The following is a 23,839-nucleotide window of genomic DNA, read 5'->3' on the forward strand; positions in this document are numbered from 1 at the left end:
TAAAAGGCGCATTTATTGTCAGATTTCGCTGAAATTTGGGACAGTGAGTTGTGTTAGGCCTTTCGACATCTTTTTTCAATTTGGTTCAGATCGGTTCAGATTTCAATATATGCGCCATATAATCCGATCTCTCAATTTAAGGTCCTGGGCTCATAAAAGGTGCATTTTTTGTCCGATTTCGCTGAGTGACAGTGAGTTATATCAGGCCTCTCGATGCCCTTCTTGATGATGGCCCAGATCGGTCCAGATTTGGATATAGCTGCCATATTGACTAATCTCTCGATTAAAAGTTTTAGGCCCATAAAAGACGATGCCATATCGACCGGTCTCCCAATTTGAGATCTTGGGCCCATAAAAGTCCGACGACGAGGACGCAGAAGGCGACGATGACGACGCTTGGGACCCACTGCTGTCTATGTTCGCTCAGCACCTTGCCACACCTTTAGTTTTACTACACTCCCTTAGTGACTTTAGGCTAGACCAAGATCGGAAATGTACCCACTCCATGCACCTGTTATACCTCACCGACCCAGGGCCATCATTTGTTCCAAATTTTCTACCTTTAGCCGTTTGGGCTGGGCGATGATCAGTCAGTAGTTCGTTAGTCAGTCACGCGTCTCATTTGTATAAATAGAGAACAGAGAAATATTCTTTCTGTAATATAATTTAAATAAATAAATTTGGATCATAAGTAACGAGGGTAGGCTCTTCGTATAAAATAATCACTTTATTTTGCTTACCTAAAAGAATTTTATAAAAGCAGTGTGTTAGTTAGTGTCAGTCCTATCTAATGCGCACATATAATTATAACCGATAAATCGTGATTTCCACTACATAGTACTGAAATATATATACAGGAAAAATATATACCTAAATATGACCGATTAAATATGGTATCGACGTATAAAAAAAACATTTCAAACAAGGTGTTAATTGCTTTAATAGTGTGTCCCATGGCATAAATATAAGGGATAAAGTGGCACAGGACACGCCACAGGGGGTGATTTTATTGCCACTCCTATGGGTGACCACCGTAAATGACCTATTACGGATGCTGACTGAGAAGGGATGTGAACCCGTCTGCGACGCAGAAGATGTTATAATACTTCTAAGGTGTAAGGATCCGAACGAGCTATGCAAAAAAGCCGAAAGGGTCTTGCATATGATTGGGCTAGGGCCAGAGGTCTCAATGTTAGCCCATAGAAGACTGAAATATGCCTGTTCACGAGGAAGACGAAGGTGGGCCAATTTAACGCACCACGTTTCCTCAATAAGACGATTTCGATATCTGACAAGGTCAAATACTTAGGTGTGATCTTGGACAGGAAACTGAATTGGAAGTGTCACTATGTAGACGGGCCGTAGACTCGAAATGGGGCCTAAATCCGAGGATAGTCCACTGGCTCTACAGGAGCGCTATTAGACCAATACTTACTTACGCCTCAGTAGTTTGGTGGACTGCTATGGAGAAAAAGTGCAACATAAGGACCATACAACAGGTTCAGAGAACATGTTGTTTTGGCATAGGCAGAGCGATGAGGACCACGCCCATTAGGGCACTTGAGACTATTCTAAATTCAGCCACTGCGGCTATGAGACTAAAGGCGATGGGAGAATGGATTGAGGATGGGGGCAGGTCATACCATCGCGGTATAATCGAGGCGACGATAGGAAACCTGCAAGGAAGGAGAGAGGTTTCCGATCGGATACCTGAGATGACCTTGAAGTCGAGTGCGAGGCACTGCTGCCATCGGCACAGTCTTGGATTGACGGAATCCTAGTATTGCCTTCCAGATGGCATGTTACACGGATGGATCAAAGCTAGAGGACAGAGTGAGCCTGGGGTTTACATTGAGAACCCAGGGACTAAGATCTGTTTTAGACTGCCTGACCATAATACGGTCCTGCAGGCGGAGATCCGGGCGATCACGGAATGCGTGAGGTGATGTGGTGTTAACGCGATGACGTCGAGTATGAACATCTTTACGGACAGTAAACAGGCCATAAAGGCAATAACAAACAGGACGTTAAGATAAAGAACAGTGTTGGAATGTAAGAAGGAGATTAACGCCTTCTCTGAGGATGGCAAAATCCGCATCGTTTGCGTGCCGGGCCATAACGGAGTAAGGGGAAATGAAAAGGCAGACGATTTGGCGATGAAGGCCAGAGGACTGCCGTCAATAAACTTGGTTAACCCGAAGCCTTTCGGGTCGACGCAGTGCGAGTTAAGGGAGTGGGCAACGAATGCGCATTCAACATTGTGGAACAGCGAAACGGTCGGTAGGACGGCAAAATTCCTATGGGGGGATCCAGATCGTGAGAAGACGAGGCTATTACTGAAAGGAAGCAAGAAGGAGGTCAGTATAGTTATTGGTATCATAACGGGACACATAGGACTACGAGCTCACTTATGTAAAATCGGCGCGGCAAGTGATAGTATGTGTAGGGCATGCGGGAAAGATGATGAGACGTTGTGGCTTTTGCCATTGCCCGGCTTTTGCGTCTAACAGATACCGGCACTTAGGTGGAGACACAATACTAGACATGGACCAACTTAGGGGAGTGGTGTTGAAAACAATTAAGGATTTTGTAAGTAGCACGGAATTCCTAACTTAAAATTATGTTTTTAGAGTTTTCTTTATAGTTTTTAGAGCGCACAACAAGCCGATTACTGCCTTAGCTGCATGTCCATAGTGGCATGTGGCGGATTAATATCTGCACCCTCTTTTCAACCTAACCTAATCAATAAAAGAAATTTCTTAATTGAGCCTGGTTTTGAATTTTTTCTGTGCTGGCAGAAAAAATTTAAGAAATAAAAACTACAATAGAAGCATGTCTGTCAAAATCTAATGTACTGACAATGTTTTTGCATATTTTAGAATGTTTCAGCTCAAAAGATTTGGAAGAATTATGCGGAAAATTCAAGGGAATTCAAGGACACCACAACTCCTGTTATTTAGATGTCACACTATTTTCCATGTTCACATTCACACCAGTGTTCGATGCTGTTCTCTATAGACCCCCCGAAAAAGAGGTAAGAGTAGAAATGGTTTACGATGGCTGTTTGAGGCTGTTACTCTGTTCCCCTTTTTACGTGAACAACTGTCAAAATGCATATATAATAAAATTATAAATGAAAAATTTGTAAAAAAAAAAACTAACCACTTAGCCCATTCATCAAAATCATCTGATTTTAGAAACAAAAACTGTTAATGGGTTTGGACAGATAAATAGTTCTTTTATGCGAAGTACTCCAAAAGAACAATTAGAAGCAATTAGGTTGGTATAGCTATGAAAACAAAATTCTTGGCAAACCTGGCCATGCAAGAGTAATACATTTCCTGCTGCTGACTATCTCTTAAGATTTAAGTATAACTATAAGTTTTCTTAAACACAATTATAATTGATTTGGACCAAATTGGTATCTGTCACAAAATCAACCGGCGGTGTTTTACGTTACATATGCAACAAGTGGTTGCATAAAGATAAATGTTCGCAGGTACCTACAGCGGTTTTTAATCTTTTGGGCCAAAAATAAAACTATTAAATGAAGATGCCAGCACTGTACCGCTTTCAGCTTCGTTCCTGATGAAGAGGCTCTTGATAAGTTAACTTAAAAAATTAGACAAATTGATCGAAACGCTGCCTACAAACATCAAAGTGCAAATCGATGCCAGCACGACATCAATTAAGAACGAAATTGATGCTAGTCTCGCCTTCATTAAAGATTTCCTTGACAAGGAAAAAGCATTTACCATGGAACATCAAAAACTGTGAATGCTCGTCTGGATGCCATTGAACGGGAAAACCATAAAATAACACATCCACAGTGCCGTAATGATATACTTGTATATGGTCTTCCTCCTAATGTTGAAATAATCGCCATGGCTCAAAACATCACAAAAGCGGTTGGCGTCAACCTGAGAGTTGAAGACTTGAGTAGTTAAATTCGGTTCTGTCATCAAAAGCGATGAAGTGATGAAGAAATATTTTGCTAAAAAAGACTTAAAGCTTAATCAAATACTTCCAACTGATATCGAGTCCCGGGTGCATCTGAATGAAAATCTCACCCAGCTGCAATTAAAGCCAAAAATTTCTGTCGGGACCTACAGAAGGAAAAAGAAAAAGCTTTCGTCTAATTGCATCTATCCTGGCTGCAAATCGGTCGGAGAAACAATGCGCCAACTTGCTTTTTCCTCTACACCGACATTTGGCACTCCTCATGCAGTCATGTAAACAAATTATAAATGAACTTTCAAGTTTTGGTTGGGTGGTGGGTTAGTATACCAGGTTAACTCTTTTAACCTGGTATTTGGTTGCGTTATTGATACAAAACTCTTTTCATAAAATTATCCAGAAAAGGTACACTCCCTAAGTTGTCGAAAATATTATCTAGATTTTGGTCTTAATTTACTGAAATTAATTTTTGGTCATCTACTTTGATATGATTCTTTTTTAATATGTTAAACGTAATTTTAGTCTCATTTTCTTTGCTGTTTTTAGTAATCTTTTTAACTTTAGTTCTTACGCACACTTTTCTGGACGGACACTATGACGGCGGCTAATTGAGATTATCAGTGATGACCCATTTTTAAAACAATTTTGCTCTAATCAGAACCTCTTGAACATCGGTTTTTTCAATGCACAATCTTTGAAACCTTCCCGTTGCTCTTCTCTTCAAACTTTGACGGGATAAATAATTTATTGAGCAGTGGTTATATTAGCATTATAGGTGTAGCTGGGACAGGACTGAAGCCTTATGTACCTACTAAGGCGTTAGCATTTCTGGATATAAGCTTTTTTTAAGCTGATCGGAGTCGAGTGCGCGCGGGGGTGTCGGTATGTATATTTCAAAAGATCTTAATGCTAAAGTTATCTTGTCATCTTCTGAGCCTAGGCAGTGTGAAGTCTTGTTTTTAAGAATCAATTCTGGAAAGGATGAATTAATTGTGTGCACTGTATATTTGGCGAATGGGGATTTAGATGGTTTAGAAAATGTGATTTCTGATATCATTGCTAGATACTCTAATGCAATACTTTTAGGAGACTTTAACTGTGATATTTTAGATTCTAGGAAGTATTTACGTCTTAAATGATCATTAACTCGCTACAATCTTGCCGTCCTCCTCAACAACATTCCTATGCACTACGACATAGTTCAAGACTCTCTATCTCTTATTGATTACACTCTTGCTAGTTGCACCGACTCCGTGATTCGGAGCAGCTACTTCAACTTTCCTGCACTTAATTCTAAACATGCATTCATGCTTTTGCAATAACGGCTGCCAACCAACAGAAATACTTTTTTCAAATCTTTTCATGATTACGGCTCTGTCAATATAGGTAGTTTCGTAAATGACATTTGCTTACTGACTCTTCGTCAATTTACTGTACTAATGAACTCTATCTTTGGTTTGACAATCATGTTCCTGAGAAAATGAAAATAATTAGAATGGTACAATAATAATGAGGTGCGTCTAGCTAACCTTAACAGAGATTTGGCACATTGCGCTTCTATTGAAGAACCCTCTGCCAGTAATGATTTGCGGTATAAGAGGTACAAGGCTATGACTCGTTGCACTAAAAGAAGGTTTGAACGCTCATATGGCGCTCGTTTTTTTGCTGGTTCCACAGATTCGAGAGAATTGTGGTCTAAAATATACTCTACCGGCAGTCTTGATTCGGTTATATGTGATAGCAACTGTGATATAGGTCCTAGTTTGTTGAATAATTATTTTACTTCTTCTACTTCTAACTACGTACCTGATTTTAGCCAAATAAATAGTACTTGCTCTGATAGTCGTAACAACACCCATAACTTTAGAAATATATATCCGGACGAACAACAATGTGCAATATTTAAAGTCGAATGCCTTGTGAACCGTTGGTAAACCCATTCGATTTATTAAGTTAATCTTACCTTATATTCAGCAGCATATACTACATTTTTTTAATACTATCCTAATGACAAATGTCTTTGCTATTGCATGCAAATTAGCTAGAGTTACTCCTCTACGGAAAAAGATACTACCGGTAAAAGTTGTTCTGATTATCGTCCAATCTCCATTCTTCCAGCGTTATCGAAGGCATTTGAAATAATAAAAAGGGATCAATTTGTGGATCATCTGAATCGTTTTTCATTGATTGACCCTTGTCAATCGGGTTTTAGAAAACACCACAGTACCACATCTCTTATGGTCGAACTTACTGATGAGATCAGACGTGCTGTTGATAAAGGCAATCCCTGTATTCTTACCGCACTTGATCTTAGCAAAGCTTTCGATTCTGTTGACCATGGCATTCTTTCTTTAAAACTCTTTAACAATTTCAATTTGTCACATACCTCTTGTAGACTTCTTATGTCATTTTTGTCAAATCGCTCGCAGTATGTAGTCTGCCATGATCGTGTTTCTAATGTTAGTTCTATTTCTACTGGTGTACCCCAAGGTTCTGTCTTGGGACCAGTTTTGTTTATGCTCTATGTTAATGACGTTCGTTCTCGTCTACAACATGTAGACCTAGCAATATTTGCCGATGATTTTCAGTTGTTAAGTTCAACTGACTCTGGCATCTCCAACCTTGTTGAAGATATTATCGGTCCAAATAACTTAACAATTAACATTGGTAAAACAAAATGCGTGGTATTCAATAGTTCACGTCATTAATACGCTCCTCAAAATATTATTGTTCAAAACAATGTTGTCACATCGACTGAGACTATGACCTCTTTGGGTTTTTTAATTGATTCTGATATTTATTTTCCTTGCACATGGCACATATTTGTTCCAAACTAAACTTTATACTTAAAAAGCTCTACAATTTGAATGTTATTTTACCCACACAAATAAAATATATATGCTGGCTCATTCGTTGCTGATGCCTCATATATTGTATAGTGCTGAGGTATATTCCGGATCCAAAAGGTCTAATCTGGTAAGGCTTCAAAAGTGTTTCCATAGGGTTTGTTTATGGTCGTCGTTGTAGACGAGACTACGAATACTTTGCGAAACAACTACTTGGATGTTTTTTCAATCACTTTCTCAATATTAGATGCCTCTGCTTTTTCCTCAATATCCTTAAGTACCGTGAACCCAGTTACCTTCTTCCTTACTTTCAATTCTTGCATTCAACCCGGAATTCTCAAATACGTATTGAAAGTTTCAAACATGCTGTATTTGAAAGATCATTTGTAATACGCTTGTCAAGGCTATGGAATAATCTTCATACTAGTCTTAAAAACATCTCAGTATGTCAACAAACTTTTAAGCCTGGGCTAATCCAACATTTCTTATAGGCAACACAATTAAATTCGTTTTCATCACTGATGATATCTCACATTTGTTGCTTTTTCTTGGTGTTTGAACAGATCATTGTGCGTTAGACTATGTTACTAATTTTTTTTAAAAACTAGTTTTTTATACCCACCACCGAAGGATGGGGGTATATTCATTTTGTCATTCCGTTTGCAACACATCGAAATATCCATTTCCGACCCTATAAAGTATATATATTCTTGATCAGCGTAAAAATCTAAGACGATCTAGACATGTCCGTCCGTCTGTCCGTCTGTCTGTTGAAATCACGCTACAGTCTTTAAAAATTGAGATATTGAGCTGAAATTTTGCACAGATTCTTTTTTTGTCCATAAGCAGGTTAAGTTCGAAGATGGGCTATATCGGACTATATCTTGATATAGCCCCCATATAGACCGATCCTCCGATTTAGGGTCTTAGGCCCATAAAAGCCACATTTATTATCCGATTTTGCTGAAATTTGGGACAGTGAGTTGCGTTGGACCCTTCGACATCCTTCGTCAATTTGGCTCAGATCGGTCCAATTTTGGATATAGCTGCCATATAGACCGATCCTCAGATTTAGGGTCTTAGGCCCATAAAAGCCACATTTTATATCCGATTTGGATGAAATTTGGCACAGTGAGTTGTGTGAGGCCCTTCAACATTCTTCGTCAATTTGGCCCAGATCGGTCCAGATTTGGATATAGCTGCCATATAGACCGATCCTCCGATTTATGGTCTTAGGCCCATAAAAGCCACATTAATTATCCGATTTTGCTGAAATTTGGGACAGTGAGTTGCGTTGAGCCCTTCGACATCCTTCGTCAATTTGGTCTAGATCGGTTCAAATTTGGATATAGCTGCCATATAGACCGATCCTCCGATTTATAGTCTTAGGCCCATAAAAGCCACATTTATTATCCGATTTTGCTGAAATTTGGGACAGTGAGTTGCGTTGAGCCCTTGATATCCTTCGTCAATTTGGTCCAGACCGGTCCAATTTTGGATATAGCTGCCATATAGACCGATCCTCCGATTTATGGTCTTAGGCCCATAAAAGCCACATTTATTATCCGATTTTGCTGAAATTTGGGAAGGGCCTAAGGCATTTGCCTTAGGCCCTTCGACATCTTTCTTCTATTTGGCCCTGATCGGTTCAGATTTGGATATAGCTGCCATATAGACCGATCTCTCGATTTAAGGTTTTGGGCCCATAAAAAGCGCATTTATTGTCCGATGTCGCCGAAATTTGGGACAATGACTTGTGTTGGGCCCTTCGATATTTGTCTTCAATTTGGCTCAGATCGGTCCAGATTTGGATATAGCTGCCTAGACCGATCTCTCGGTTGAACAATGACATGTACTTATAAGCATTTGGTCTAAATCGGATGATATCTATAGAGTTGCTATGGGGCATAAGGTATGCATTTTTCACTGGATTTTGACGAAATGTGGTTCACATATATACCCGAGGTGGTGGGTATCCAAAGTTCGGCCCGGCCGAACTTAACGCCTTCTTACTTGTTTTTACATTTATTGAAATTGTTAGTTATTTATTTTAGTGATGAGTATTATATTAGATTTCAATATTGATTTTTGTATTATGAAAACTTGAAAATTTTTAATTTTGTAAAGTCCGGGTGGGCGATGTTTGATTAATAAAAAATTAATAAATGATAGATCATTGTGATAGCATTTTCACAACGATTATGAACAGAGTACCAGACCTTGGTGCAGAAACATTAACGCAGGTTTTGGTTGGCATAAAGGACATGGGTTTTTGAGAAGGAATATGATTTTGGTGTAAGCGCCATTTAAGACTTGTTTACATTTTTGCGTGACTGCGATATGTTGCTTACATCAAAATTACACACTTACGAAGTATGAAATAATTCGATTATTTTTGAAAAAAATTGGTTTTTTTTTAAGAAGTTTTGTAACAAATTATTACTAACATCGTAATTTGTAACTTTTCTGCTGATATTTGTGTATATACAGCAAGGCAAAGTATGGGATAGTATGGGAAATAATACCTTACACCTAAGCTATAAGTTTAAATTAGGCCATCCGTCATTATATGATGGATATATCGAAATCTGCGCCAATTTTGATGGACTTTGTCGGAGATGTTCAGAAGGATGCTGCAGTTATTATGGCATTATAAGGGAAAATCGGCAATGCATATGTAATGGGAGTAGTATTAAAATCTGGGCCGATTTTGAAAAAATATGTCAAAGATATGCAGATATGTAACATAATCAAAAATAAATTTGCGACAATAGAGTTATAGTTATGTGGCAGTAGTAGAAAAAGGGATTGTAAACCCGCTCTAGAAGTGAAAATAGGGCGATATACATATATATTGGGTTGCCCAAAAAGTAATTGCGGATTTTTTAAAAGAAAGTAAATGCATTTTTAATAAGACTTAGAATGAACTTTAATCAAATATACATTTTTTACACTTTTTCTAAAGCAAGCTAAAAGTAACAGCTGATAACTGACAGAAGAAAGAATGCAATTACAGAGTCACAAGCTGTGAAAAAATTTGTCAACGCCGACTATAAGAAAAATTACTTTTTGGGCAACCCAGTACATGGGTGCTGTTAAATTCAGTAGAAAGTTTCAAGTATCATAAAAGAAACCTACGAGCCAAATTTTGTGAGGATCGGTGAACAAAAGACAACATTATGGCAATATTAGTTGAAATCGGTCGAAACATATATATGGCAGCTATACGTAAATCTGAACCGATTTTGACCATACACATAGTAGAAAGTGTTTTAATAAATGCGCTTGCAGAGTGCAAAATTTCGGACGAACATATATATGGGGGCTATATCTAAATCTGAACCGATTTCATCCTATTTGGGTATACTCTGTCTCTAGGCCTCAAAAATCATCTGTGCCAAATTTCCAGATAATTGGGTCAAAAATGCGGTCTGTAATTAAATGTTAAGTGATAATGTAATCGCCATTTAGTTGAAAACTAGGCTTCCAGCTTCCGTGATACAGCAAATATTTAAAAAATATTTTTTTTTTCGTTAAAACGCTTTAGTAGACCTTCTTTGCCAAATTTTAATGGCCAGTCATAAATATATCAAAAGTTATTCAATAAAAACTGTCTCCTCGAGATTCCAATGCAGGATATTGTCCGGTTTTAGACCATTGTTTAATGCTTTCTATTCAAAGAATAGAATGGCAAAAAACATTTAAAAGTCAGCAAAGAGTGTGTTGTTGCTGGAAGCTGTCGACTGGTTTCCCGTATTGCGTTTTTGACGGAGAAAAATCATCAGCAGGAGCTATCAAATGGATCATGGTGCTTTACAACCATTCCAACTAGAGTAAGTTGTAAAGCAAACTTGATTCATACTTTCCTTACTCAAATCCAACTTATACAACGATGCCAATAGCAACAAACACAAACATTTTTTGCAAAACTCTTTTGTTTTTTGCATGGCGATGCCCAACGGTTGATTCTGCCAGTGCTGCTACACCTAATGCGACGTGCCTTTCGTTTGGTTTGTCTGTTTGCGCTTTCTTTTTTGTGGTCTTAAAATCTTATTGAGATTCCATTGCAGCGTTATAAATTTGGCCATGCCAAACTTTGGATACCCTCCCCCATGAATATATTAATCCATCCTAGTTTAGAATAACTTCACTAGCATATCCTCAGTCATATCCAAATATGGGCTGGTCTGGATCATATTTGATTCAGGGCCCGATAACTCTTAAACAAGTTACAGTTTCAGCTAGGTTAGGTATAAGTGGCAGTCTGCTGTCAGATTCGCTTAGACGTTTTCGTCCATTGTGATACCACAGGAACAGAAGAAGGAAGATGCCTTCTACTTCCTACCGTTGAACCATTCAAATCGCTTTGAAAAGACAGGTTCTCATTTCTTTAAAGTAAAATTTAGTGCGGGACATACATACAGAGGGTGTTATATAGTCTCTTCTTCTTCGATATCCTCACAGCTCCAGCAAAAGTCGTTGCTGGCATCCTTCAGTCTGTCAGCATGTTTACCTTTTAGTGATCTGTCATGACGGACATAATGACTGACATAGTTTTGGAATGCTCACAGCCCCCTCTTTGTGACCATCTATCATTCGCTGTCCTTCGGGCCTGGTCCTGAAAACTTAGCTTACATGTCGCTAGAGGCATACCCACAGATTTCAGTATCCCTGGAATGTGTAAGGTAGTTCCTATTCTCGCAAGCTCATCCGCTTTACAATTCCCTGGGATATCTCTGTGGCCCGGCACCTAGAACCGGTGAATTTTGAACTGTTCAGCCATCTCGTTAAGAGATCTGCGACAGTCGAGGGCGATTTTTGTGTTCAGAAATACGTTTTCCTGGGAATTAATGGCCGCCTGGCTATCTGAGAAGATATTTATGCCAATCGTCGTAATGACATTATATCTTAGCCATTCCACCACTTCCATAATTGCAAGGATTTCCGCTTGATACCCACTACAGTGGTTGGGTAACCTTTTCGATATGACCGGTTCTAGATCTTTAGAGTAAACCCCAAAACCCACCTGGTCGTTTAATTTGGAACCATCCGTAGAAGTTACGTAGACTTCTATGTAACTTCTGTCACCAGGGATATCGTAGTTCCAGTCGGTTCTATCAGAAATAGTGGTACAGTAATTTTTATCAAAAACAGCTACGTATTGAAAGTTTCAAACATGCTGTATTTGAAAGATCATTTGTAATACGCTTGTCAAGGCTATGGAATAATCTTCATACTAGTCTTAAAAACATCTCAGTATGTCAACAAACTTTTAAGCCTGGGCTAATCCAACATTTCTTATAGGCAACACAATTAAATTCGTTTTCATCACTGATGATATCTCACATTTGTTGCTTTTTCTTGGTGTTTGAACAGATCATTGTGCGTTAGACTATGTTACTAATTTTTTTTAAAAACTAGTTTTTTATACCCACCACCGAAGGATGGGGGTATATTCATTTTGTCATTCCGTTTGCAACACATCGAAATATCCATTTCCGACCCTATAAAGTATATATATTCTTGATCAGCGTAAAAATCTAAGACGATCTAGACATGTCCGTCCGTCTGTCCGTCTGTCTGTTGAAATCACGCTACAGTCTTTAAAAATTGAGATATTGAGCTGAAATTTTGCACAGATTCTTTTTTTGTCCATAAGCAGGTTAAGTTCGAAGATGGGCTATATCGGACTATATCTTGATATAGCCCCCATATAGACCGATCCTCCGATTTAGGGTCTTAGGCCCATAAAAGCCACATTTATTATCCGATTTTGCTGAAATTTGGGACAGTGAGTTGCGTTGGGCCCTTCGACATCCTTCGTCAATTTGGCTCAGATCGGTCCAATTTTGGATATAGCTGCCATATAGACCGATCCTCAGATTTAGGGTCTTAGGCCCATAAAAGCCACATTTTATATCCGATTTGGATGAAATTTGGCACAGTGAGTTGTGTGAGGCCCTTCAACATTCTTCGTCAATTTGGCCCAGATCGGTCCAGATTTGGATATAGCTGCCATATAGACCGATCCTCCGATTTATGGTCTTAGGCCCATAAAAGCCACATTAATTATCCGATTTTGCTGAAATTTGGGACAGTGAGTTGCGTTGAGCCCTTCGACATCCTTCGTCAATTTGGTCTAGATCGGTTCAAATTTGGATATAGCTGCCATATAGACCGATCCTCCGATTTATAGTCTTAGGCCCATAAAAGCCACATTTATTATCCGATTTTGCTGAAATTTGGGACAGTGAGTTGCGTTGAGCCCTTGATATCCTTCGTCAATTTGGTCCAGACCGGTCCAATTTTGGATATAGCTGCCATATAGACCGATCCTCCGATTTATGGTCTTAGGCCCATAAAAGCCACATTTATTATCCGATTTTGCTGAAATTTGGGAAGGGCCTAAGGCATTTGCCTTAGGCCCTTCGACATCTTTCTTCTATTTGGCCCTGATCGGTTCAGATTTGGCCCTGATCGGTTCAGATTCCAATGCAGGATATTGTCCGGTTTTAGACCATTGTTTAATGCTTTCTATTCAAAGAATAGAATGGCAAAAAACATTTAAAAGTCAGCAAAGAGTGTGTTGTTGCTGGAAGCTGTCGACTGGTTTCCCGTATTGCGTTTTTGACGGAGAAAAATCATCAGCAGGAGCTATCAAATGGATCATGGTGCTTTACAACCATTCCAACTAGAGTAAGTTGTAAAGCAAACTTGATTCATACTTTCCTTACTCAAATCCAACTTATACAACGATGCCAATAGCAACAAACACAAACATTTTTTGCAAAACTCTTTTGTTTTTTGCATGGCGATGCCCAACGGTTGATTCTGCCAGTGCTGCTACACCTAATGCGACGTGCCTTTCGTTTGGTTTGTCTGTTTGCGCTTTCTTTTTTGTGGTCTTAAAATCTTATTGAGATTCCATTGCAGCGTTATAAATTTGGCCATGCCAAACTTTGGATACCCTCCCCCATGAATATATTAATCCATCCTAGTTTAGAATAACTTCACTAGCATATCCTCAGTCATATCCAAATATGGGCTGGTCTGGATCATATTTGATTCAGGGCCCGATAACTCTTAAACAAGTTACAGTTTCAGCTAGGTTAGGTATAAGTGGCAGTCTGCTGTCAGATTCGCTTAGACGTTTTCGTCCATTGTGATACCACAGGAACAGAAGAAGGAAGATGCCTTCTACTTCCTACCGTTGAACCATTCAAATCGCTTTGAAAAGACAGGTTCTCATTTCTTTAAAGTAAAATTTAGTGCGGGACATACATACAGAGGGTGTTATATAGTCTCTTCTTCTTCGATATCCTCACAGCTCCAGCAAAAGTCGTTGCTGGCATCCTTCAGTCTGTCAGCATGTTTACCTTTTAGTGATCTGTCATGACGGACATAATGACTGACATAGTTTTGGAATGCTCACAGCCCCCTCTTTGTGACCATCTATCATTCGCTGTCCTTCGGGCCTGGTCCTGAAAACTTAGCTTACATGTCGCTAGAGGCATACCCACAGATTTCAGTATCCCTGGAATGTGTAAGGTAGTTCCTATTCTCGCAAGCTCATCCGCTTTACAATTCCCTGGGATATCTCTGTGGCCCGGCACCTAGAACCGGTGAATTTTGAACTGTTCAGCCATCTCGTTAAGAGATCTGCGACAGTCGAGGGCGATTTTTGTGTTCAGAAATACGTTTTCCTGGGAATTAATGGCCGCCTGGCTATCTGAGAAGATATTTATGCCAATCGTCGTAATGACATTATATCTTAGCCATTCCACCACTTCCATAATTGCAAGGATTTCCGCTTGATACCCACTACAGTGGTTGGGTAACCTTTTCGATATGACCGGTTCTAGATCTTTAGAGTAAACCCCAAAACCCACCTGGTCGTTTAATTTGGAACCATCCGTAGAAGTTACGTAGACTTCTATGTAACTTCTGTTACCAGGGATATCGTAGTTCCAGTCGGTTCTATCAGAAATAGTGGTACAGTAATTTTTATCAAAAACAGCTCAGGTAGGATGTAATCCACATTGCCTGGATCATCGGATATTGTATCAAGAATAACACAGTGTCCGTAGTCGCCACATGACCAATGAGAAAGCTCCCTCAACCTTACGGCAGTGGTCGCTGCAATTTGGGTAGCCGCAATGCCCAGAGGCATAAGGCATTAAATTTGCCAGACCACAACACCATATAACATTATAGGTCTGACAACTGCATCATATACCCAATACATGACACGCGGTCTAAACCCTCAATTTTTGTCCATACATTCTCTGATTTCTGAATATACCCCACCGTAATAGGTCTCGGGGACTGAATCTTCCTTAGCCTAGAGGCCTCAGATGTATTCTCTACGGAGCTGCAGAATCCTACCCACGATTTGTTCTGAGCCTTTCTAAGCCTTTATATTTTCTTAGCTCAGCCTTATAGGTGTCTCAATCGTGTGGTGCTCTTGTGGCTTTTGCGCTGTTGAAGAGTTTTCTGCAGTCCTTCCTTTGAACAACCAGCTCTGGGGTCCACTATGGCGATCGCTGTTTGCCCGGCTTGGCACTAGGGCATGCTGACACAAGCGAGTCATTCAGCGCCTTCGTGATCCGCTTGACCATTATGTCTATATTCTCCGTAGTTTCCACTTTCTTTTCTGGTCTAGAAGGGATAGACGTGCAGAATTTATCTCAATCCGCCTTTCTTCTGTATAGCCAAGGGACCACTTCAGCAGTATTTTCTCCAAGGCTGAAACTAATATAACGATGACCAGAGAAGTTGTGGTCATCCAACAATTCCCAGTCGCATATTCTTCAACTTATATCTTCCGATACAAAGGTAATATCTAGTACCTTCTCCCTGTTCCTGGTAATAAAGGTCGGTTTATCCCCTTTGCTAGAAATCGCCAGATTGTAACTTATAATATATTCAATAAGCAGATCACCCCTTTCGTTGAAATCCAAACTTCCCCATATCTGGTGATGTGCATTAGCACCACATTCCTCCACACACCCAAGGTTCCTGGATGAGAACCACGTCAAATCCCCCTGCAATCAGGAGGACATTTAGTGCCACCGTCAGGATTCAGAATTTTCATCACTGTTGTGTTAGCCTCGTCTTCTGATTCCACAAGGAGTTCATTCTCACAAAATTAGTTAGAACTTGTCATGATGAGCTTTTGTACGCACCCGGAGGCAGGTGAGAAAGCTGTGGAACCATTCTTCACTCTGGACACTTGCGGTGTGGACGATTTCTCCTAACTGCTGCTGTCGAAGTACCGTTTGAGTTCTGTCCTTCCATGCTGGGGCACACCTTTAGCCCAGTCCAACCGGATGACCCACCCACACATGGCTTGTCGGGTCCCGTTTCGATGCCATCATCCTCTGTCTCGATTGTGACAAGGGGATTTTCCGTCTCCTGCAATCCGCAAGAGTTTAGCGATGTGGTAGACAGTTCCTTAGGTAAGTGTTCAGCAACAAATGCTGAGTCGTCTCTTGATTTCCCAACCCCACCGCTTCCATAGACCTTCAGTTTCATCTTGTTGAATCCGCAGGGTACAACCCCTTCAGACTTGTTGCGGTCTGCAAGATAGCCGGAGTTTAATACGAATAGTGCATATCTCCGGTCACCATCAGCCTAATCTTCCAGCCGGTAGTTGAAGTATTGGGATTGAATTCCCTTAGTCTTCCAAGTATCGATTCAGGATCTGAGGGAATCCTTGGTATCTAAGCATGCACCATTGGTCGAGAAGGAATATCTTCCTTCTTGACTAAATTTAGTGCTGCAACTGGCCAGATCTCACCAAAGGCAATTAGTCTGTATCGGCCTCGGTACCAGCATGCATCGTCGCAAATTCCGCAAGGACATCGGATTATACTGATGACAGTCCATTGGTTGTTCCACTCCATTTATTCCTAGATATGCAGCCCTGTTATTCTCCCTTGTCGACAACTGCCATCACCAAACTGCCCCTAGTGACATTAGCAAAGGTGCTTGGACCCATCTTGCTGTTGTTCGCCCTAGTCCTTTAGGCACGGGGTGCCCTACAGGTGACCGCACCCTTTTGGCTGATACCGGTGCAGTTTCCGAATCTAGACGTGTAGTCTTTGGGGTAGCCTGTGCAGCGAATTCCCGAGCCAAATTTAGGGAGTCTGTCTCCCTATTAGTGAGAGTCTTAGGATCATTCCCATCAAGCCTCTCAATAAACCTGAGTGCGATGCGTCTTCTATTATTCCAACCTCTTAAAGGGCGCGTTGGTTTGCCGGGGAAGGCCGATGGCCTTGGCAAATTTTAGGCATCCGGCCTTGTCCTTAAGACTCGAACCAGGTGTCTTCGTCAAAAGCCCAGGCTGACCAGTTGTCTGTCGGCTAGTGGAGCCTGGAGCAGCCGCTCCACCAGTCGAGGTTTCAGTAGCAGACAACATGCTACGGCTTGATACCATCACCGCAGCTGTTGGGTCTTTGGAGTCCATTCTAAGCCTACCCCCGGGCTCTAGATCTGCCGCTCTACTGGAAACAGACTCAGATTATCAACCGCCTAATGAATACCTCTATTGCAGCTATCCTTGAGTGACTTAAATTTTCCTTCCAAAAATAATGACCTATTACGAGTAACAGGAAATAACAAAACGTCCGCTCCAATCAACGGTACAAATAAGAATCCACTTTTGGAAACAAACATGAATTTATAAATAAATAAAAAGGCATGGTTACATTGCTTTTGTTGTGCCTGTCGTCCTCTGATTCTGAAGAGGACAATAACTTTGTGCGTATTCGCAGAGGAATGATAGATAAAAGTGTTCCAATGTCACTGCCGAATAAAGCGTACATAAATAATCTAAATAAAACATTTATATTATTAATTACAAATGCATGTTATTTAGATTTACCGGTTAGCTGATTCAAAGTACGAAAATATGTGAAAGTATTTTTGAATCCATTCACTTTTGCGCGATATGACGAAATTTTTCATTATCATTTGTTCTGAGTCGTTAAAGAAACGAATTGCAAGCAGCACGAATGTAATCTGCCGGTGTGTTGGCCCATTCCTGTACAATGTACTTCTTCAGCGAATCCATACGGGCATATTTTGTAGTCCTTACCTTGCTCGCAAAAGTGGCCTCAATAAAAAAATCCATCGTGGCATGTGGCGAATTGGACAGCCACTCTGTGGGCCAAATGAAGTACAGAACATGATTTTGGTTTATCCATTCTTGGTTTACACTTACTAAATCACGGTGCCGAGTATTTTTTTACGGTGCCGAGTCTTGTTGGTACGTCCATGGCCTGCGACCGAAATAGTTGCCTGCCCACGGCTCCAAAACAGCGACCAACATGTTTCAACAATGTTAAATTGCTTTTACTTTGATTGATTTGAGCTAAACTTCAAAGGGCTCATGTCCACCACGGCAGCACCAAAGGTGCCGTTTCTAACATTTCTCCAAGATTTGGCATTATTTGTTTTTAAGATGTTGCCTTCCCTTGGCTACAATTTGGATTTTTTTATTGCAAAATTTGGATGGCCGTGAATTGAGTCATATCAAATTTTTGTAGTCCATTTATTTCGCATAGATTATTCCAAAATATGAAAAAGTTTGTATATTTATTAAGGCGATGGGAGAATGGATTGAGGATGGGAGCTGCTCATACCATCGCGGTATAATCGAGGCGACGATAGTAAACCTGGAAGGAAGGGAAGAGGTTTCCGATCGGATACCTAAAATGAACTTTGAAGTCGAGTGCGAGGCACTGCTGCCATCGGCACAGTCTTGGATTGACGGAACCCTATTATTGCCATCTGGAAGATCATGTTACACGAATGGATCAAAGCTAGAGGACAGAGTGGGCCTGGGGGGTTACATTGAGAACCCAGGGACTGAGATCTGTTGTACACTGCCTGACCATAATACGGTCCTGCAGGCAGAGATACGAGCGATCACGGAATGCGTGAAGTTGTGTGGTGTTAACGCAATGACGTCGAGTATGAAAATCTTTACCGACAGTAAAATTGTCATAAGGGCAATAGCAACCAGGACGGTAAGGTCTCAAACAGTCTTGCAGTGTAAGAAGAGATTAACGCCTTCTCTGAGGATGGCAAAATCCGCATCGTTTGGATGCTGGGCCATAACGTACTAAGGAGAAATGAAAGGGCAGACGATTTGGCGGTGAAGGCCAGAGGACTGCCGTCAATAAACTTGGTTAACCCGAAGCCTTTCGGGTCGACGCAATGCGAGTTAAGGGAGTGGGCGACGAATGTGCATGCAACATTGTGGAACAGCAAAACGGTCGGTATTACAGCGAAATTCCCATGGGGGGATCCAGATCATGAGAAGGCTATTACTGAAAGGAAGCAAAAAGGAGGTATGTAAAATCGGTGCGGCAAGTGATAGCATGTGTAGGGCATGTAGGGAAGATGATGAGACGTTGGAGCATTTCCTTTGTCATTGCTCGGCTTTCGCCTCTAACAGATACCGGCACTTAGGTGGAGACACAATACCAGACATGAACCATCTTAGGGGAGTGGTATTGAAAACAATTAAGGATTTTGTAGGTAGGACGGAATTCCTAACTTAAAATTTTCTTTTTAGAGGTTACTTTATAGTTTTTGGAGCGCACAACAAGCCGATTACTGGATTAGGTGTATTAATACACCTAATCCACCTAACCTTACCTAGGTATATTAATACGCCCCATGCCAGTGGCTAGGTATTTATTTATTTCATATTATAATAATATTCAAAAACTTAATTTTGTACTTTTATTTTAACTATTTATATCAAGTAACAATCCAGAGCTTACGAGTAGATTTCGAATATCTGATACTCGATTATGCTCTCACTAACGAATGCCATAATCTCGAATGTCGAAAGTGCTTATTCGTTAACGAATGCGGAAATGCCAAAACAAAAATTTTCGAACAATTTTACTCGTTCACGTATGCGGTAATTCGGCCCCTTGTTACATACAAGTTTATACAAATAAGCTTGTACATAACATAGTGAATGCCGAGCAGAGCGGGGAGCAAAGCGGATTGAATGAAAGAAAACAGTTCAAAAGCGTTTTTCGCGCTTGTTTTCATTGTTGATGTTTAGTTTATAGCATGCAGTCGTGTTTTTTAATGTTTTAAAAATATTAAAAACAATGCATGCCGATCAAATGATAAGTGAATTTTCTTTTCGGGTATTATATGTATATGTAAATAATGAAATTTACCAAATTCACTTCTTTTTAGTATTTGAGGTTTTTCCAATTTCTTTGGTGTTAGTAATAGTATTAATCACACTAGAAGAAACAAAATTGTCTTTATCAAATTGAATTCCTTGCCGGGTGCAATTGCTGCAATTTTATAAACACAAATAAACAAAAAAAAATTAATAAATGCATAAAAGAAAAACACGTGAAATAAGCAGCGCTGATTCTCGCATTCACTGTTGTTCACAAATTTTCTTCTCGCATGAAAATATTCACCAATAAACTCGTCACGGTACCCCTCGTCATCATTGCGCACTCTGTTCGCAATGATGACGATACTCTGTCGGCAGATCGAGCTATATGCACCATATTTAGATAAAGGTGTTTTAAATTTTAGCAAAATCGGATGATTAAATCGACTTTTAGGGGCTTAAGACCCAAAATCGGCAGATCGGCCTATATGGCAGCTGCAGTGGTGGAAAAAATAATGGGGACATACCGTTTTTTTCCTATATTTTGTTTGTTTTTTCTTTTCTTCAATATTCCAATACCGATGCAATTTATTTTTCAATACTTTTTGTACTTCACTGAACAACAACAAAATGGATAAAATCCTATATGGGCAAAAAAAGGTAAATGTTTTATTTTTTTGCTCTGTCAATACTTTTTTGTACTTTTACCTATAAATGCGGCTGACATATGCACGTCAATTTCAAACTGTTGGGCTTGTAATTGGCGCATACAAATACTTTTGTAGTTCTTTAAATGTTATAAATGGATAATGTTCCACATGGGTTCAGTAAATATTTATCAAAATACAGCGGTCAAAAAAAGTATTCATCATTAGCAAAATTGATAATAAATTCACTTATTTTGGGTAATTGAAGAAAATTTAAAGTAAACAAATAATGCAGTTTTATGCAATAGTTTATTTTTCGTAATATGTTTTAAAATAAATTCAAAAAATAAATTTAATTAGCGCAAAAAATGCAATTTTATATAATAACACCAAAAACAGAACAAAAAAAGTATTCATCATTGATGTGCTATCATCAAAGTCAAATTCAAATATTATTTGGGAATCCCCCTTTTCTGTTTTATTTAGTAAAGGAGGCTTTGCCCTTGACAGCAAATATTTAATTTCATTGAAAATATAGTTTTTGTCAAAATGGGTCGTAAGCAAAACGAGGTTTCTGATGAGGTAAAAGTTTTGATAATAAAACACCACAGGAATGGTTTAACTCAAAAAACTATCAGTGAAATATTAAATAGACCACGATCTACTATACAATCCATCATCAGAAAGTGGACAGAAACGAAAACTGTTGACAATAAACCAAGATCTGGTCGACCAAAAGCACTTTCAGTTGGAGATGTGCGTTGGCTAGTGCGGCAAGTTCAGAAAACTCCGAAGACAAATGCGACCATTCTTCGTAAAAACACTATGGAATATTTAGGGAAGGAAGTTACTACACAAACAATTCGAAATACACTCAAAAGGCATAGTTACAGAGGAAGAACTGCACGTAAGAAGCCCTTTATAAATAAAATAAACCGAGTGAAAAGGCTAAACTTCGCAAAAATGTATGTAAAACAGCCCGAATCATTTTGGAAAACAGTCATTTTTGCAGACGAGAGCAAGTTTAATCTTTTTGGGTGCGATGGAAAGGTCATAGTGTATAGAAAACCAAATACAGAGCTTGAAGAACGAAACACAGTTGCTACTGTAAAACATGGTGGAGGTGGTTTAATGGTTTGGGGGTGTATGGCGGCTTCAGGAGCGGGAAATCTTGAAATTATTAATGGAGTAATGGATCATAAGTATTACATTGACATTTTAAAGAGGAATTTAAAAGATAGTGCTGTAAAACTTGGGCTTGGTAATAACTTTCAATATTATCAAGATAATGACCCCAAACATTCTGCTTTAAATACCAAGATGTGGATGCTGTATAACTGCCCCAAAGTCATTAAAACTCCTCCTCAAAGTCCCGACTTGAACCCAATTGAACATCTTTGGGAACATCTCGAACGCAAATTGAGAACGCGCAATTTTTCGAGCAAGAGTCAAATGCAACAGGTGATAATGGAGGAATGGACTAATATAGACCAAAATATAACCGCTAAATTAGTCCAATCGATGTCAAACAGTTTAAAAGAAGTTATAAGACGCGGTGGTCGAATAACAAAGTATTAATTTTTTTAAATTATGTTATTTATTTTTTGGTTTTTTTGCAATGATGAATACTTTTTTTGTTTAATTTTTTGTGTTCAGCTGTAAAATGGCCCTTTTTGTTCCAATAAATACTATTTTTTTCTTTAAAAACAATGAAATTGTGTACATATATATCACACAAGCACTACTGCATCATTAGTTTAATATGTTTTTATTCCAATTGTCTTTTGTAGACTTATTAAAAAAAAAACATTGAATGATGAATACTTTTTTTGACCGCTGTATGTGAATACTTTCGCTTTCTTCCTGTATTTTCCGCAGATATTATTGATAGAATTGCATAGAAAACTTTGTTTCTTCAAAAAGTCATTATATTTGCATTTCTTATTTTTCCATCACTTATTTTACCGTCTTCAGTTGTGTGACTCTGCAATTCAACATTAAGAAATAGTTTTTAATTACGAACGAATATTGAAAAAAAAAAAAACATTTAAATCATTATTGCCCGTTGGTGTTTCTCTCCTTTAAAATTTAGAGTTTCCAGTAAACTTCACAATTTTAAAGTGTATTAGAAAATACCAATTGAAATTCAGAAATTTCCTTTGTAATTCAGATATTCATTTGAAATTTAGAAATTCCATTTGATATTCAGGTATACCATATGAAATCCGGAAATTCCATTTGAAATTCAGAATATTTCAATTAAAATTCAGACTATAATGCAAATATCAGAGCATCCACTAGATAAATTTTTATTCATAAAGGGAAGCAAGTGATATATATGGAGAAACAAATTTCACCCTGTTCTGTAGAGGAAACTATAGGTAGCCCCATATGATTACTACAGCAGTGCTAATCGTGCCAACATCAGGAGGACTAAATATCCACCTTATTGGAGCAATAGGGTTGTGTTATAAAAATGGATAGACAGCGTGACAGGAACTGAACTGATACAAAGGAGTGGACGCAGTCGGTTTTTTTTTTAATGAACGCTAATGTAATTATATGGAGTCTAATCAAAACCTATGTCAAATGTCATATGCATACTCCAATCGTGGTATCTCCATACATTAGACAGCAGCGACTGCAATATTTAGAATCTGTCATAGACGAGGGTGTATTAACTATTAGCTTTGGCGATAGCAGTCGCGCCATCCAACGTTCTTCATCATTCCAGGAAGCTGCCCTATCCCTGCAAGATACACACGTTGGACGTTAGCCATTTTCTTCTTTCCCATTTCTAATTGTAAACTTTACTCTTGGTATCTTTGCTATTATTTTTGGTATCTTTATTTTAATTGTTCTCTTTTATCCTCATTTTTCTGTTTCATGGAATAACTTGTTATGATCTCTATAATCTTAGAAAATAAATGTACATATCAGGGAATGACAACGTGTACTCATTCCAAAAGTGTACGTGGATATTTCACAAAGATTTTGTGTTTGTGAAATACCCTTACTGAATTCCAAATGGGTACATTTATACCATTATCACAGCTCGAACGGCATGGATAGATTTTGTATACATTTTTATATGTCGGATATATGAACAACTCAAATACGTTCGAGAAAGGTTAGATCCATACTCTTAGATAAATATTCCAGTTACTGGTGGCTGTTCGGTTTGTTGGAATGAGTAAGTGTGTACACATGTATATTGCTCACTTAAAATG

At 39.0% G+C, this 23,839-nt stretch overlaps 1 protein-coding gene across 4 annotated transcripts in view; it reads left to right on the top strand.

Annotated features, from left to right (window-relative positions):
• The window catches only part of LOC106081148 (ubiquitin carboxyl-terminal hydrolase CYLD), a 107,851-nt gene that overhangs the window by 65,020 nt on the left and 18,992 nt on the right, over nucleotides 1-23,839 (top strand). For all 4 annotated transcript variants that reach the window (XM_013242923.2, XM_013242924.2, XM_059364517.1 and 1 more), the window contains one exon: nucleotides 2,880-3,034. In XM_013242923.2, the coding sequence (XP_013098377.1) occupies nucleotides 2,880-3,034 (155 nt within the window). The remainder of the gene's footprint in view (nucleotides 1-2,879; nucleotides 3,035-23,839) is intronic.

This window comes from Stomoxys calcitrans, chromosome 3 (assembly GCF_963082655.1).
Source record: "Stomoxys calcitrans chromosome 3, idStoCalc2.1, whole genome shotgun sequence".
NCBI classification, from domain to species: Eukaryota; Metazoa; Arthropoda; class Insecta; order Diptera; family Muscidae; genus Stomoxys; species Stomoxys calcitrans.